General features: G+C 40.0%; 2 protein-coding genes across 4 annotated transcripts; one reads left to right on the forward strand and one right to left on the reverse strand.

Moving 5' to 3' along the window:
- Positions 1-1,022: 1,022 nt before the first annotated feature.
- On the reverse strand, positions 1,023-9,202 carry gltpa (glycolipid transfer protein a). Of its 3 annotated transcripts, none has more exons than XM_078250666.1 (6): positions 9,012-9,202; positions 8,656-8,786; positions 4,184-4,242; positions 3,934-4,067; positions 3,694-3,844; positions 1,023-3,541 (listed from the first exon to the last, which is right to left on the reverse strand). In XM_078250666.1, exons 2-6 carry the CDS (start codon positions 8,756-8,758, stop codon positions 3,359-3,361), a joined length of 630 nt encoding a protein of 209 aa, XP_078106792.1. In that variant the 5' UTR covers positions 8,759-8,786; positions 9,012-9,202; the 3' UTR covers positions 1,023-3,358. The 3 variants fall into 3 exon arrangements, with proteins under 3 accessions (XP_078106792.1, XP_078106791.1, XP_078106793.1); XM_078250665.1 differs by having other exon boundaries at positions 9,008-9,202; XM_078250667.1 differs by lacking the exon at positions 8,656-8,786.
- A 756-nt stretch (positions 9,203-9,958) lies between these two features.
- Positions 9,959-16,358, forward strand: tchp (trichoplein, keratin filament binding). Its single transcript, XM_078250676.1, has 13 exons — positions 9,959-10,088; positions 10,329-10,523; positions 11,705-11,915; positions 12,017-12,073; positions 12,413-12,481; positions 13,130-13,303; positions 13,401-13,513; positions 13,608-13,674; positions 13,775-13,947; positions 14,026-14,107; positions 14,200-14,385; positions 15,388-15,531; positions 15,638-16,358. The coding sequence occupies exons 2-13, from the start codon at positions 10,333-10,335 to the stop codon at positions 15,668-15,670; spliced, it is 1,500 nt and encodes a 499-aa protein (XP_078106802.1). The 5' UTR covers positions 9,959-10,088; positions 10,329-10,332; the 3' UTR covers positions 15,671-16,358.
- Positions 16,359-16,370: the final 12 nt, after the last annotated feature.

Consider the following 16,370-nt stretch of genomic DNA (forward strand, 5'->3'; position numbering starts at 1 on the left):
ACTCTTGCTCCATTGATAAAAGAGTTGATGTGTTGGCTTTGACTGATGCGTGTTATTGAAAGGTCACTTACCTATTGCTACCGTTGCCTTCTTTCCTAAAATGTCCATTCATAGTAATTTCACCAGAAGGTCAATTTACTAGATAGTCTGGAGCTTCCCATCGTATCCCAGTTGTCATGGTACTACAGATGTTCAAATATCCATTTTTCTGAGCACTCATCTTGTCTATGTTGGCTTAAAAGTTAAGAGTTAAGAGTGAAAGTTCATTTGTGACCTTTTCTATCCCAGTCTGCCCTTTGCAGGTGACTTTGCTGCTGAATAAACCAACCGACATGCCTGCTGTGATAATTAATCACAAATACTGCCCCATTTCTCAGCTGTTCAAAATCACACAATGAAGTAGTTTAATAAATATCTGGAGGTAAGGAGCACTGAGGCAGACAAAGAGAGCATGAAGAGCCATAAACAAAAAAAATAAGTGCCGCTGTTTTAACAGTTTATTGTCTTGTGTTTATTTATAACTGTTAAAGCTTTTTCATCGTAAAATATTAACTAATTTCTCCCTAGCTGTAGTTGACCCCTCCAGGCAAGACACGATGCAAGACAAAGTATGACGATCACCTACTTAAGTAAATGTATAAGGACCTCTTTGTAAAAATACTCAAATTACAAGTAAAAGTCAAGCAGAAACATTATATGACTGGATTATTATTACTGATGCATCAACATGTAAACAGCATTTAGCTGTTGCAGCTGGTCAATGTGAAGATCATTTTAACTATATATGTACAATATTTCCCAATGAATGTAATGGAGTAGAAATGTAAAGTGGCAACAAATTCATATACTCAAGTACAGTGCAAGTACCTTAAAATTGTACTTAAGTATGGAACTGGATTAAAGTACATATTTACTTTCCACAACTTCAGATTGCCTATTCTAATCTGTAATGTAAAGGGAAGACAGTGGTGTCAAATTGTAGAGATCGCAAAAAGTAAAGAAAATCACATGAATTATTGCACATATTTTATTGCAAATTATGGTTTAGATAAATTGAGAATACAAGATTTGTTATTTTACACTATACACGCACTGCAACATTATTTCAACGACAAGAGACACGTCAGACGAGCATTTCAGCACACTCAAAACAGTACTGACTAGCCAAAGGCCACCAAAATAACCTTTATTTAAAGGTGGGATGCTGACAAAGTATCACTATTGACATTTAATCTAGCTTCGCCAAGCATCTGAAATTTTATCTAACAACCGTGTAAAAGGCAAAAAGTCATAATGCAACACTTGATATCCCCTCAACAAAGAGGTTTAAAGAAAATACACATTCAGTTTCAATGTAAACATCTGAGAGCAGAGTGGACAGAGAAGCATGTAGTGCTGATGAAGCATTGCTTTGGAACATTAGTTAAGATACTCATACTCATATTCAAGTCCTGCATAGCATGGAAGTATAAAAGAGGTATTTAAACTTAGTTTTTAATTAGCCCGCCTTGTTTGTACAAAGTGACATGTATAAAAAAGATAAAAGACTGAATGCATGAAGCTGACATGGTTACTGAAATGCTCCGTAGCTCCAGTTTAAACAGGTGTGCAATATTAGAAGTCGTTAACAACCGTGTATAATAATAATAATAATAATAATAATACATGTTATTTAAAGGCGCCTTTCTCAGCACTCAAGGACACCGTACAGGGATACGTAAGACATTAAAAGCAGCAAACAAATAAAGAATACAACAACAATAAAAACAACAGAAAGAGGCAGAGCAAGTGACATCAAGTTTTAAACAGATGTGTTTTGAGTTGCAATTTGAAATGGGGGAATGAATCAATGTTTCTAAGTTGGGGTTGTAATGAATCCCCATGGTGGTGAGACGGGCGGAGGGGACAGACAGGTGTATGGAGGAAGAGGATCTGGGGGAGTGGGAGGGAGTGGGACGCTGGAGGAGATCAGACAAATATGGGGGGGGGGAGGTTGTGGATGGCCTTGAATGTAAACAGGAGGACTTTAAATTGGATACGGAACTGGACCGGGAGCCAGTGGAGCTGTTGGAGGACAGGAGTGATGTGGTGGATGGAGGGGGTTTGAGTTATGATGCGGGCTGCTGAATTCTGGACCAGCTGAAGTTTATGGAGGGATTTGTAAGGGAGGCCGAAGAGGAGAGAGTTACAGTAATCCAGACGGGAAGTGACGAGACTGTGGACAAGGATGGCGGCAGTGTGGGGGGTAAGGGAGGGGCGGAGGCGATTGATGTTTCGTAGGTGGAAGTAGGCCGACCGGTTAATGTTACTGATGTGGGGTTGAAAGGATAGTGTGCTGTCAAGGATGACACCCAGACTCTTAACCTGGGGGGATGATGAAACGGAGGAGTTATCAATTGTATGTATGTATGGCTTCTTGTATTCTGGGAGCTTTTGAAATATGACGGCAGTAAAATATTCTATTCATGTGTTTTGTATGTTTTTTTATAACCTTGAATAAATTACTTAGTTTAATTAATTAAATAAAGTTTAATTTTAATAACTTAGAAGGAAAATTGTTCATTAAAAACTGGACAACTACACAGTATTCATTGTGTAAGATTTATTTTCCAAAGTGTCTGTAAATCATGTAAATTATGTGCTTTGGAATTTGATCATTTTACTTGATTATTTTACTAAAAGCCATAGCCTTATCACATTTTAAATTCTTGTTTAGTCATTTTTTTTATTTTTTGTACAATTAAAAGTAAATGCAGCCCTTATCTTATCTCGGGATATATAACAATAACATTTCAAATTTAAGAAATTTAAAATCACTATAAAAGGTACAAATGATTACAGCAAAGATTACATTTTGGTATTATAATCAGTGTTGATAGTGATGTAGCTCATTAAATTTGTCAACATCTGACACCTTACTCACTTACTTAAAGCTTTTTAAGCTTTTTAAGTTTTGGAACAGTCCTGGTTCCAAAACATTTGTTGAGTAGCATTTTGATTCTTGGTATAATTATCTTATGATCACGTACATAAAAATATGTACTAACATCAATATCATAGTTTTTCCTGTAAAGAAACATGACTCTTTAAATAGAGAACAACGAGTTTAAATCTGCAGCTGCTTTGGGAAACTTGCCTCAGAGTCAAACAACAGTGAGGAAAAGGCGTAATGAGAAAGCCAGAACAGGCACACAGATGACACAAATATTTGATGTGTAACGACAGAGTATTATAAAAACACTCCCACAGTGAGCTGTCAGATGACCTGAAGGGAACCATGTCAAAATGTAGACTGCAGAATGTAAATGACTTTGTACTTTGTAAGTGGATCACTGGAGGAAAGAGGAATTTCCTGCAGTCACACTGTATAATCAAGATCAGCATTCAGCTTATTGTACATATCATAAATAGCATCAACAGTGGGAGTGAAGTTGATGAGAAATTTTCTGATTTTTTCCAAGCATTCCTCTTCCTTGACGTCCCGACCCTTGGAGAGGGCCTTCAAGAAATCCGTCTTATATGGAGCAGCGAAAAGAGCTGCCTAGAAGAGCAAATTAAAATGCCAAATTTATACACAACTGCACTTTGTATGCTCAGCGGTACATTTCTTCACATATAACACAGAAAGTTTTACATCTGCTGTATTATATATGTAGCTCTCATAAAAGACCTGTCTATCAACTCTAAACTCACCTTGAAGAGCTGTTGCACAAACCAGCCATGATATCTTTTCAGGGCTATTTCATAGGCCTTGGTGACATTGACTCGAATGAGGTTTGGGTTGCTATCATCCTTTTCACCATCCACTAGGCTCTGTAGGAACACTTGAATAAATCGTAGACCCCTGGTTTACAAAGAAGACAGGCACAGTGATTATGGGCTTAAAATATTACCCAAAAATCTATAAAACCTAAAATGTAAAATTTCTCAAACCTTTTTAGCCACATAAGTGCCAATGTTGCACCAGCTTTGGGCCATTCTGCTCCATGCATTTCCTTCTCTGCCTCCACAATCTGCTGGAGTGTCTTGAACCGCCCTGGGTTAGTATCAAAAACCGCCTTGATTTTCTATTAAGTAAAATAAAATTGTTATAAATTACAAATTGTATTGTAACGTTACTGAGAGATGTAAGAGTAGAGTCACAGATTTAACTCAGGTTAAATTAAAGAATAATCATACTTACTGTGATGTTACCAGCTATATCTGCCTTTATTGGTGCATAAATGGTAGAACCAAGGCAGTCTGAGGAGAAATATTTACACAGACAGTGGCTTAGAATTTAAGGAGTGAAAACCAACATATAGCACATATAAACGAACAATATTGAGCCTATAACGAGAATATCAGCATCATTTACAGCTTCTCATGGTGATCACCAACCTCTATCAACACAGAAGCTAAAAAGGTAACTGTAAAGACTTGACTGATTGCAGGTCTGTATACATGGCTTTTTGTTGGATATTATCTTTTTTATTGCTTTTATGAATTTGCAATGTATGATATAGCGTTAGTTAAGTGGTGGACCGAGCAGACCTACACAAGGCAAAGAGTAACAATCAAGCTGAAAAGCTGTGTTTCAGAACCCCTTTCTGGTTGAACGTTTCAAGCCGGTTTCATCACTTATGGGTGAAGTTAGGTAGTCAAAAGTGTGCGTTGCTGCACCCATAACCACCATACCCAACAGTCACAGGGCCCTGGAGTACGTCTGTATATCACTGCAGCAAGGTGAGAAGCTGAACCACTGAAGGTTAGCAAAAACAAGATTTTCAGGAGGTGTTTGGAAAGAAACATGGTCCACGCAAGTATACAAACGCAAATTACAATGCCTGGCCCAGCTGGAAAAAACGTGCATCATGCAGTCAACATACAGTGGGGCAAAAAAGTATTTAGTCAGCCACCAATTGTGCAAGTTCTCCCACTTAAAAAGATGAGAGAGGCCTGTAATTTTCATCATAGGTACACTTCAACTATGAGAGACAAAATGAGAAAAAAAAATCCAGAAAATCACATTGTAGGATTTTTAATGAATTTATTTGCAAATTCCTCGGGAAAATAAGTATTTGGTCACCTACAAACGAACAAGATTTCTGGCTCTCACAGACCTGTAACTTCTTCTTTAAGAGGCTCCTCTGTCCTCCACTCGTTACCTCTATTAATGGCACCTGTTTGAACTTGTTATTAGTATAAAAGACACCTGTCCACAACCTCAAACAGTCACACTACAAACTCCACTATGGCCAAGGCCAAAGAGCTGTCAAAGGACACCAGAAACAAAATTGTAGACCTGCACCAGGCTTGGGAAGACTGAATCTGCAATAGGTAAGCAGCTTGGTGTGAAGAAATCAACTGTGGGAGCAATTATAAGAAAATGGAAGACATATAAGACCACTAATAATCTCCCTTGATCTGGGGTTCCACGCAAGAACTCACCCCGTGGGGTCAAAATGATCACAAGAACGGTGAGCAAAAATCCCAGAACCACACAGGGGGACCTAGTGAATGACCTGCAGAGAGCTGGGACCAAAGTAACAAAGGCTACCATCAGTAACACACTAAGCCGCCAGGGACTCAAATCCTGCAGTGCCAGACGTGTCCCCCTGCTTAAGCCAGTACATGTCCAGGCCTGTCTGGAGTTTGCTAGAGAGCATTTGGATGATCCAGAAGAGGATTGGGAGAACGTCATATGGTCAGATGAAACCAAAATAGAACTTTTTGGTAAAAACTCAACTCGTCGTGTTTGGAGGGGAAAGAATGCTGAGTTGCATCCAAAGACAGCCCCAAAACATCATTGCTCTAGAGGAGATCTGCATGGAGAAATGGGCCAAAATACCAGCAACAGTGTGTGAAAACCTTGTGAAGGCTTACAGAAAACGTTTGACCTCTGTCATTGCCAACAAAGGGTATATAACAAAGTATTGAGATGAACTTTTGTTATTGACCAAATACTTATTTTCCACCATAATTTGCAAATAAATTCATTAAAAATCCTACAATGTGATTTTCTGGATTTTTTTTTTTCTCATTTTGTCTCTCATAGTTGAAGTGTACCTATGATGAACATTACAGGCCTCTCTCATCTTTTTAAGTGGGAGAACTTGCACAATTGGTGGCTGACTAAATACTTTTTTGCCCCACTGTAGCTCTTACGCACTGGTGGAGGTAACAAATGCCAGTCCTCAATGGGGGGCTAAGTCCTCAATATAGAGCTAATCAAAGCATTCCCATGACTATAGTAGTAAACAAACATGGCATCTGAGGTGGTACTACTGCTTTTTGGACAGAAGGAAGGAAAAAAGAAGACATTCTGTCTGAATGAAGAGGTGAAGAAGTGTCATAAATATGCCGACATACACGGACATGTTCAGCTAGAGGCTGTGGTTATTTTGAGTGGATGTGAACCCAAAAAGAAAGGGTCGGCGTTCTCTTATTTCATGGTATAGTGCTCCTAGCAGCAACGATCAGATTGAAGCTTGACTGGCATAACAATTTTCAGGTGAGACATTCTAGAATGCAAAAACGCATGAAATTGATCTTGTGCAGCTCAATGTCTGCGTTTGCTTAGTTGCGTGGACCATATTTCTGCCCTTTGTGAAATACTGGGAACCTACCCAAGTGGTTAAAACACTGTTGTGGCCTACAATAACTCTACAAGGCTGGATTGGTCCCTCAGTATCTGCTGTTTTCACAGTTACATCATCACAGTATTATCATTAGGTGTCCTTTAATTAGGCTACTAGAGGAGTAGGCTATTTGGTGACGGGATGGCGAACAATGACACATCTAGAGCCCCGACCACACACGGCTCCTGGTTGACCCACTGGCACAACAGACAGCTTTCAGCTCCTGAGCTGTTAGTGGAAACTACTCATGACAAAGTCTGTTCTATTGTGCTGATGTGATGCATCGCCACAACAATGATGGCACCATATCTTGTTTCGGAGACATCCTCATCTTGTATGGCTTTCTCGATACTTTCCACTCTCCTCACAAGATGTTTGTTGCAAAGACACAATGCATCTGGATTGTTACTCTGAAAAGTAACAATTAAATCTATAAAACAGAAACACTAAAATATATAAAACTTCTAAGTCATTGACTACTTTTGTATCAACAAACATTTGTTCAGTTCTTGGCCCGTTAAAGGCTCTGCACACCCACACAGGTGTTAATTAATCTGGCTAATTAGACGTCTTCTCAGGCCCCGTTTACACATACATGGTTATTTTGAAAAACGGAGACATTTCCCTTCGTTTGTGCCCTTCGTTTACACGCAATCGGAGAATTCGCCTCTGAAAACGAGTCTTTCTAAAACCTGGAGAGTGGAGATTTGGAAAACTTTGTTTGCAAATGTAAACTGAGACAAACGGAGGTTTAGGCAGCCGAGGAAGTGAGGAAGAGAAGAAAGAGGAAGTGATACGTTGCTGTTGTTGCTATTTTCGGGAATCTGATTGGCTAACGTGGGCTTGAGCTTCTCGTTACACTGCCACCTACAGGGTTGGCATGCTCTTGACGGCATATATACACGGGTACATGTAAACGAAAATTTTTCTGAAAAGTTACAGCTGTGCACGATGTTATTTTTGAAAATGGAGAGGTTGAAATGTCTGTTTATGAAAATAGCTGGCCACGTGTAAACGTAGCATCAGGTTGAAGTTGGACAGAGCCATGAAGGGAGTTAACTGAGGTCAATAAACGCCATACTTAAAAGAATCATAACAATATGAACTATCCTGCTTTTAAAACTAACAGGTATAAAACTAGGGGGAGTCAGGAAATCCTGTCCATGCAGTCCTGAAGAAGAGGTCTAATTAGGCAAACTAATTTAAAACACCTGTGTGAATGTAGCCTACTATGAGAGTGTGCAGGACTTTAATGACTTGTAGGAAAGTTGGCCAAGAAATTTGTAGGTCAGTAAAAACAATGGCGACAAGGAGGAAAGAGCTTAATATCGACATCAGACTTGGTTCCTCTCAAGGGTTTCACATGGCAAATTCAATAGAGGACCTTTGGCATATTAATACAGAATGAAGCCGCACAAAGATGCCCTGGTGCACCATGCCGCTGGTGAATGGACAAGGGGAACTCAACACCGTACATCAATTTTCACAACTTAAAATCCAGGCCAGTGGATTAAATTATGCATGCTAAAGGACTGTGGACAGCTTGATGGAGAGAAATACGATCCAAAAAAGATTAGAATTTTGAAAGAGGGAGAATGTTTCATTTGGCTTGATGGAAGTGTTGTGACAGATTTCCTCACAACAAGTTTTGTGTTTATTAATCAAAGTTAAACAAATTCCACATGAAAGATGTACAGTATGACGGTGGTAAAGGTCCATGCAGGAGACTTGTCAGATAAAATACTACATTTGTGTGCATGTTCAGCCAATTTAACAGTCAGTGGGCTTAAATCATACAGTACTATGCATCTACATGTATAAAACAAATTAATGACTTAGTCAGAGCCATCAATCTGGCCTTACATCTCTGACAACTCAACCATTATAATAAGATGAATAGAAATAGGCCTACATTTACACTTCTCTCTGCATCCACTGACATCTGAGAATTCTTTTTTTTTCACATTTATATCCACGAATGGCAGTGGTGCCTACATGGTCTCTAACTGTGTCACACTGTTGAAACTTCACTTACCAAAAAACGGTGGAAGGTATGACACAGCCTCCAGAAACGGTCTCGTTTCCACCTGTCTGTCAGCTGGCAGCTGTCTGAACTGGTGCTCCATTAGCAGAGCCATCTCTAGTCCAGTCACACTCTTAAAATCTCTAAAAAGATAGCAACAAGCTGTCAACCCTCCACTGCGGATTTACAGTGACACCAGAGGAAGCTGTGTACCATACCCCCACCCCGAAACTCACACTCTCACTCACACACACACACACACGCACACACACACACACACACACACACACACACACACACACACGCACACACACACACACACACACACACACACACACACACACACACACACACACACACACACCTACATTGAACCCAGGTAAGTGGCGTAATATCCAGCCGACGGCTCATGTGATCGACTTGTTACTGAAAATGCTGGTCATCATCGCTACCTCTGGTAGGCTAGTCTAAAAGGGCCGATAAACGGCGCTTAGACAGAAGTCCAGAACAAACAAGAAGGGCACCTGATGTGTTCTAATCAGCTGACTAGTCTGCCTCTGCGTTTAATCACATATGCTGCTTTACTGCCAACTAATGGAGTTTTGTGGAATATCTCAAAGTGTCAAAGTTCTACAGATTAGTGGTTGCCTAAGCATATTCATAACACATTCTAACAACAACATAACATTATAATAACTGGGTAATAATATTGATGGTATTAAAAAAACGTTTTATTATCTGCATTAAAAGAGCTGAGATAAAAATAAGTGTCGGCCTATCACTTATCAATGGCCATAGCCTACATTATCAATACTTCTGCTATATTTTCCTAGTTAAACAAGTACATTTTTCTTGAAGTTTCTTAAAAAATAAAAGCTTTATAAGCAATCCATCAAATGTATTGATCATGTAAGGTATTGTAACCTCTCAGTTGAAGGTGGAAGTTACAGTAACATAGAGCTTTTATTGTGACGGGAAAAACGGAAGTGGATTAAGTGTTATTATAGTGTATTTTCTGACGATTGACTGTGTTAGGGTTGAATCTCTTAATACATCCATGAATACATCTGAATTTTACAGCCAAACCTGAGTCTAGACAATACAAGAAAACCTCGGTTACAGTCATAATAGAAAATAAAGTACAATTTATGAAAGATAGACTTCGACTTTGGATGTTTTTAATGAAACACACTACTTAAAAGCACTACAGGGATTACTGAAATAAAAAAAATTAAAAAAATTAAAAAAACGGAAATGCGTTTCGCGTTTTCACCCAGTAGGCAATTTTGGACTTTACTTCATCCCGTAGCGTGGGGGTAACTAGGAAGTGTATCGGTAGCTATGTAACAACATTGAATAGCGGCGATTTTTCTGTGTAGAAATGCAAAACGTCGACTGTTTTTAACAAATATCAACAGAAAGCAATTCAGTTTACCATCGAAAGGGTAAGTAAGTGTTATTTATCGAGCTGAAAAGCCCTTAAATAACAAACGTTAACGTTACACGACCCAATACAAAGACATAAAGGTAACACGATAGCGTTAGTTATTTTCTGTGTGAATTAGTGGCCTTTAGCGTCAATTTAACGCACACAAATAGTGTAGTGTTATAGCTAACTAATAAGTAAAGCAACGTTAATTAGGATTGGGTTGAACTTCTTATAATGAATGTTAATTACGATTCAGGTCTATGGCTCTGCCGACCCTCTCGGCCCATGTGCCCAGTCGGTCCCGGGTGCTGGCCGGACAGCTGGCCCGGCAGCGGGAGCAGGAGGCCCGGTGGCGGCAGCAGTGGGAGCTGCATGCTCAATACCTGAGAGAGCAGAGTGTCCGCAGCCAGAGACAGGCGGTGTGGAGCTCCCGTCAGTCCTTCCAGCAGAGGTAACTCCATGCACCAGAGCTGGACTGACTCAGTGACCACACAAAGCTTACTTTTATCATTTCATTGCAAAAATATCTGCAACAGTGGGAAGTTAAATAAAGCAATGCATTTCAAGAGAATTGCTCCAATTTGACGACGTTTTCTATTCCATGTTCATGTTTATTATTAATATGATTGCCAGGAGGCTACTACAGTATTTCTACACCGTTTCTCTTTCACTGCCCTCACTTAGATGGCTCTGTAAGTATCCTTTGTATATAAGGTGTCTGTATGATGAATGTTTAAAAAGAGACAATAATCTATAAACTATTGCTCCCAGTGAATTTGTACATATTTGGGCAACACTTCAGGCTCACATCGGCTCTTTGTTTTGGCACAACAAAAATAGGTTGGTTTAGATTTTTCTCTCAGTTCTGACTAATCCGCTGTTAAGTGTGACCACAAAAAGGAAGCTGTTCATGCAAATATTTATATTTAGATATTATCATACATGTGAAAAATAAATAAAAGTCATTTTTAAACACAGTTGTCATTATTTAAAAGAGGGTGTCCTCTTACATGTGTAAATAGTAAGGGCTGATAATAACGTACTGTAGAGAGAACATTCACAAGTGATGACAGAAATGTACAAGTACATTTATAAATAAAAACATTAATAATCTTCCCACTATGAAATATCATAGTAGTAGTAATGATATTTTAGGTTTACAGTTTAGTGTCCCAAATTCCACTATGGCGACGCCAAGACCCGCCCTATGAAGCAGCTCGATTGGTTGGGGTTAGGCATTTGACCTCGAGTGGTTAAGGTTAGGATAGTCGATTGGTCAGGGGATAGGACCTGTACAAATGGGATTACGTTACGGGGAATTTTGGACACTAAACTGCACCTATACCAATATTTTTAATTAAATGTACCATGAGCAATAGTGTGGAAGGCCTCTTTTTCAGTGTTTAGTTATTCGTTATATATACACAGTCTGTGTTTTGGGCTCAGGAACTAAATATTTGTTTGTGTGAGAGTTTGTGTGTGTCAATATGTGTGAATAAAAAATGTCATAAATATACCTGTAGAGTTTTCTCTTCTAGTATGTCTCTGAAACCCTGTTGGTTTCAGCAAACAAATGACAGAAAATGAAGCCAGAGAAAAACAACTAATGTTTCTTTTCCTCCGTTCCATCAGTATGTCAGCATACCATAAACAGAGACTGAAGGAGGAAAAGAAGGCCAGCCTTGAGCAGCGCAGGAATCGGCTAAGGGCCATGCTTCAAGAGGAGCAAGACCGGCTGGAGGCGGAGCTCAGGGAAGTAGTTCCTGACAGGAGCACATTGGCAAGTCAGCTGGTGCAAAAGACTGAAGAGCTTCGTACGGCAAGAGAGGAAAGAAGAAAAAAGGTAGTTGCATTTAATTAGTTGTATTTTTTTTTTTTTCAATACTGCTCACGGTGCTCTGCCAGAAGTGTATAATACCTGTTATTTGTGTTCTTTATTTCTAGCTTGCACAAGAGCTGCTGAAGGAGCACTGGAAGAAAAACAACACAGAGTTGCGAGAGGTGGCTAAGTTTAAACTATTAATGGAAAAGCGATAAGTTGCCAAACCTCTTACTTCATAAGTCTCACTGTTGATGAAGTGATAAATTGCCTCAGGAATCTTGTAACCATCCTGTGCGTCTGAAGAGCTCCGCAAGAGGAGAAAACGGACACTTTTTGTCAAGACGTCCACTTGATCTGGAAACTAATAGGGCTTGTGATGCAGATATTCCATGACTTTCTGTTAACCCGAATCCAGTGTTGACTTAAGAGAATAAAATGTTCTGGTATCCCTTCCGCTAAGGGTCAGGTTCATCGGTATCTCTGTCTTGTCCTTACTCGCTCTTTTAATCTGTCAACAGGTCGAGTCGGCATTACATAAAGATCATGTTGTCGGCCAATGGCAGGAGCAGATATCTGAGAAGAAACAGGTAAGACATTCATCACAGCCATCAGACAAGACAGTTCAGTGTCTGTTTAACCAAGTGTTTTAATAACTGTCTAAGGATAATACATGTTTTTGAACAGTAGGTCCTTGTAATATACACTTTTTGTCTTTACATGGTTATTATGAGACACCGCCTAGGCCAAAATACTTGACTTGCACATGCATATATACCAGTACTAAGCACATGCACATTCATGCATACTCTCATGCACATACATACAGTACATACACATGCATGCATAAAATAAGAATGGTATGAGGCTATACAGTATGAGTGTGAGTATGTAGTATGTGCATTAGTATGTATGTATATGTACGTGCAAGTTAAGTATTCAATTTTGGCCAAGGCGGCTTCTCATAGATTCTTACTCAATTTTACTCAAACCATTATGTAGAAATTGCTCTGTAGTACTCTTAAGCATCACCTTCCTCAAGTCAGTGATGACACACAGGACCCACAAGTCATTAACGGTTGTCATTATCCTTTTACATTTTTTATTAAACGGGGCTCATATCATCTGTGAGCACAGTATCGAGTCTGAAATCTACTCGCGTTAATCCCGTCAACGTGGTGCATAATTAAGAAAGCTTAGACACCTACTGTAAGTGACCCATCTCTCCAAACATGTAGCAAGAAGTGACAAAGCAAAAAGAGAAGGAACGCTTTGAAAATGAGTACGAGATAACCCGAAAAGAGGCTCTGGAGAGGATGAAGCAAGCGGAGGAGAAAAGGAACGTAGAGGAGCGGAAGAGGGCCGAGGAACTTCGCAAACAGATGGAAGAACTGAAGCTGAGGGAAGAGGAGGTATTTAGAACTTGGACAAAGTATTTCTGCTGGAAAAAAATAATAACATTGAAGATGTGTTTTTATAAGCATCAATAACAACATTTTTCTGTCTCAGGCAACTCGCCTGAAGAAGGAGCAAGAGGCTCTGCTGGTCAAACAATGGGAGCTGGAGAAAATAGAGGAGGAAAGGAGAAAGGTGGAGGAAAGGCGAAAGAAGTCTGAGATGGGGTAAGGGATGCTCTTTCTGCAGATAACTTATCACAAGTAATATGATAATTTATTCTGGTGAGGCATTGGGTTCATTGGATTTGTGTTCCACCAGGCATTTCTTAATCCGTCAATATCGCGCTCAGCTGAAGAGGAGAGCCCAGCAAGTGCAGGAGGAGATGGTTGGTCTACTTGACCCTCTTTTGATACAGTACATTTTTCTACATGTAATCTAACTTGCCTGGCTTTCACACCTTCCTCGAATTCCTCTGTGCCCACCAGGAGGCTGACCGTAAGATCCTGGCAGCCTTGCTGGATGGACAGCAGGAGGACAGGAGGATAGAGACTGCACAAAGGGAAAGGGCCATCGCTGATGCTGCCTGGATGAAACGTGTGATTGAAGAGCAGCTTCATTTGGAGCGGGAGAGGGAGGCTGAGTTTGACATCCTACACAGGTGAGCACCAAGATTCAGGAAGCTCTGACTGTGCAGGAAGGGACTCAAATACAAACCAATGTATCTCATCCATTTCAGAGAAGAAGCTCAACATGTCTGGGAGAAACGAGAAGCACAGTGGGAGAAGGAGAGGAAAGCCAGAGAACGGCTCATGCAAGAGGTGAATTGCTTTAAAATCAAAATGAAACTTTATTTGAATGTAATTCAAAAGATATGACAACTAAACAACAGCTCTTCTTTCTTCTTGGAAAGGTACTGTCAGGGAGACAGCAGCAGCTGGAGCTTAAGATGCAGAAGAACAGAGAGGCTCAAGGGGAGTCCCTGAAGAGACGAGAACAGCTGATCCAGGAGCTGGAGAGGGAGAGGGAGACCAGACGCCAGGAGAAGGAGCAAGAAGAGTGCCGTAGGACCGCACGGATGCAAGAGATAAATGCTCAGGTGTCGTGTTTTTTCATAGCACTTTTCTTCCACACAACACAGTTAATAATTGAAAACTTAAAGACACATAGAGCCCTATTTTAACGATCTAAGCCACGTGTCTAACTCAAGGCCCGTGGGCCAAATCCGGCCCCTAGCAAATTTTGATCCGGCCTGCATCTCTGTTTAGGTTCACAATAGATTTTGGCCCGCCTAGTTGTGCACCAAACCAAAAACTGTTTTTTAAACTGATATTACGTGACACTCAAAGCAGAATTTGGCTGATTTGCCGACTTTCCCACAGAACCAGGGAGTTTTCATGTTCAGGCCTGTGAAACAGGTTGTTGTTAGTCGGCTGTGTGGTGGCCTACTTGTAAAAATGTAATCATTGTTTTGCTTGATTTGCTAAACTCTATAAGGCTAAGGGCTTTTTAAGGGCTTTATGTCGACAAAACTGTAAGCGAGAAGGCTATATAGGACATGCAATAATACAGTCAAAGATATTTGCGTTTGATTAAATAAAAGCATGTCAATAAACTATACACGTCTGACCCTTGATGTCATTCTCATTTTCCAGTGTGGCCCTTAGTGAAATTGAGTTTGACACGCACGGTATGAAGCGCCTGGCTCTGTTAAAATAACAATGAAATACTGTGTTATTGACTTTAGACCAGGTTTGTGTTGGTCAATGGCGTGATCACGTTCCGCTGCCTTAAGATGGAAATACGCCAAGAATGCACCTGAACACACCTCCCTGTAAGACCAGCACGTCCATGGGCGCAGGTGCATTTGCTATTTAAACGATGTGGGCGCTGGACGGGAAATTGACAACTGTGTCAGGCTTTGCGCTGCGCCGGGTGCAAGATAGGGCCCATAGTCTCTAAAAATGATGCTACGATAGCAGCTTAATACATTTGAGTGAATTGTCATGCATTACAACTCACAACACAGCATCAGATTATATGCTTCTTTTTAAAAATAATAAAACAGACCGAAAGTTGTTTCTGTGTATGCACTGTACAGGTGGAGCAGCAGCGCCAGGAGCAGTGGGAGGAGCAGTGCAGGATAGAGCAGGAGGAGGAAGAGGACAGGGAGGCTCTTCAAATCCAGGAGGAGGAGCTGAGGCGGGAGATGAAGAGGATGGCCAGGAAAGGATACCAGGAGAAGGTAAAATATAAAATTCAAGCTGCAGGAAACTGATGATCATGAATGTTCATATTTCAGGTAAAAATGCTTTTCATTGTTAAAATATGCTTGGAACTGTTCCTTTCAGGTTCACAGCAGACCTCGATCAGCCTGGACATGAGCAACCTGCAAGACTGAACTCAAAACTGAATTGTGAGATGTTTATTTTTCTACCTGTAAATTACCTTTTAAACATAGTTTCACGTGTTTTTCAAGTGTGTCTCAAAACAATGCTCACATGCCTACATGTAAATCGTAACAAGTTAGTGGTTACTGTAATTGTTCATACTGGCCATGAAGAGATCCCTTCCTCCCATGATTCAAAGTAACTGATTGGGGATAAAAAACAGTCCTCATTCAATGTAAACATGCATTTTAAACTTTGTCAAACCAAGTAAGTATTCTTTTAAATTCTCTCTTTTTGCTCTATTGCTACTGTGTTTTCTGGCTGAGCCACAGTGGAGAGATAGCAACAAGAGATTCATTTGACTAACTCCTGAAGCTTCATATTTACTTTGGCAAACTTTAAAATGCATTTTTGCACAGATCGAGGAGTGTGAATTTTTACATTAGAGCTGCGAAGAGAATGAACAATGTTGTCAACCAATAACTCTTTAAATGTCCATATGGACATGCGAGTATAAAGCAAACACATATATTGTACCATTTTGATGTTAATGATTTAATGCTGGTTCGCAGAACCGTATATGTAGAAAAGAATTGATGGATTTCTTTGCACTTTTAGAGCTGTATGTTTTCTATCCAGAATTTGTAGACTGTTTTCAATAAAACTATTCAAAATCAAATAATTTCAGTATTTT

This window comes from Sander vitreus, chromosome 5 (genome assembly GCF_031162955.1).
Source record: "Sander vitreus isolate 19-12246 chromosome 5, sanVit1, whole genome shotgun sequence".
Classification (NCBI taxonomy): Eukaryota; Metazoa; Chordata; class Actinopteri; order Perciformes; family Percidae; genus Sander; species Sander vitreus.

Bases quoted from the DNA above. Each gene is read 5' to 3' on its own strand.
- gltpa (XM_078250665.1), bottom strand. From the start codon at position 9,054: ATGAGCCGTCGGCTGGATATTACGCCACTTACCTGGGTTCAATGTAG. The intron at 4,243-8,655 runs GTAAGTGAAGTT...ATTTCTCCTCAG, and splicing joins ATACCTTCCACCGTTTTTTG to ACTGCCTTGGTTCTACCATT. The intron at 3,845-3,933 runs GTTTGAGAAATT...TTTGTAAACCAG, and splicing joins GCACTTATGTGGCTAAAAAG to GGGTCTACGATTTATTCAAG.
- tchp (XM_078250676.1), top strand. From the start codon at position 10,333: ATGGCTCTGCCGACCCTCTCGGCCCATGTGCCCAGTCGGTCCCGGGTG. The intron at 12,074-12,412 runs GTGGCTAAGTTT...ATCTGTCAACAG, and splicing joins ACAACACAGAGTTGCGAGAG to GTCGAGTCGGCATTACATAA. The intron at 15,532-15,637 runs GTAAAATATAAA...TGTTCCTTTCAG, and splicing joins GGAAAGGATACCAGGAGAAG to GTTCACAGCAGACCTCGATC.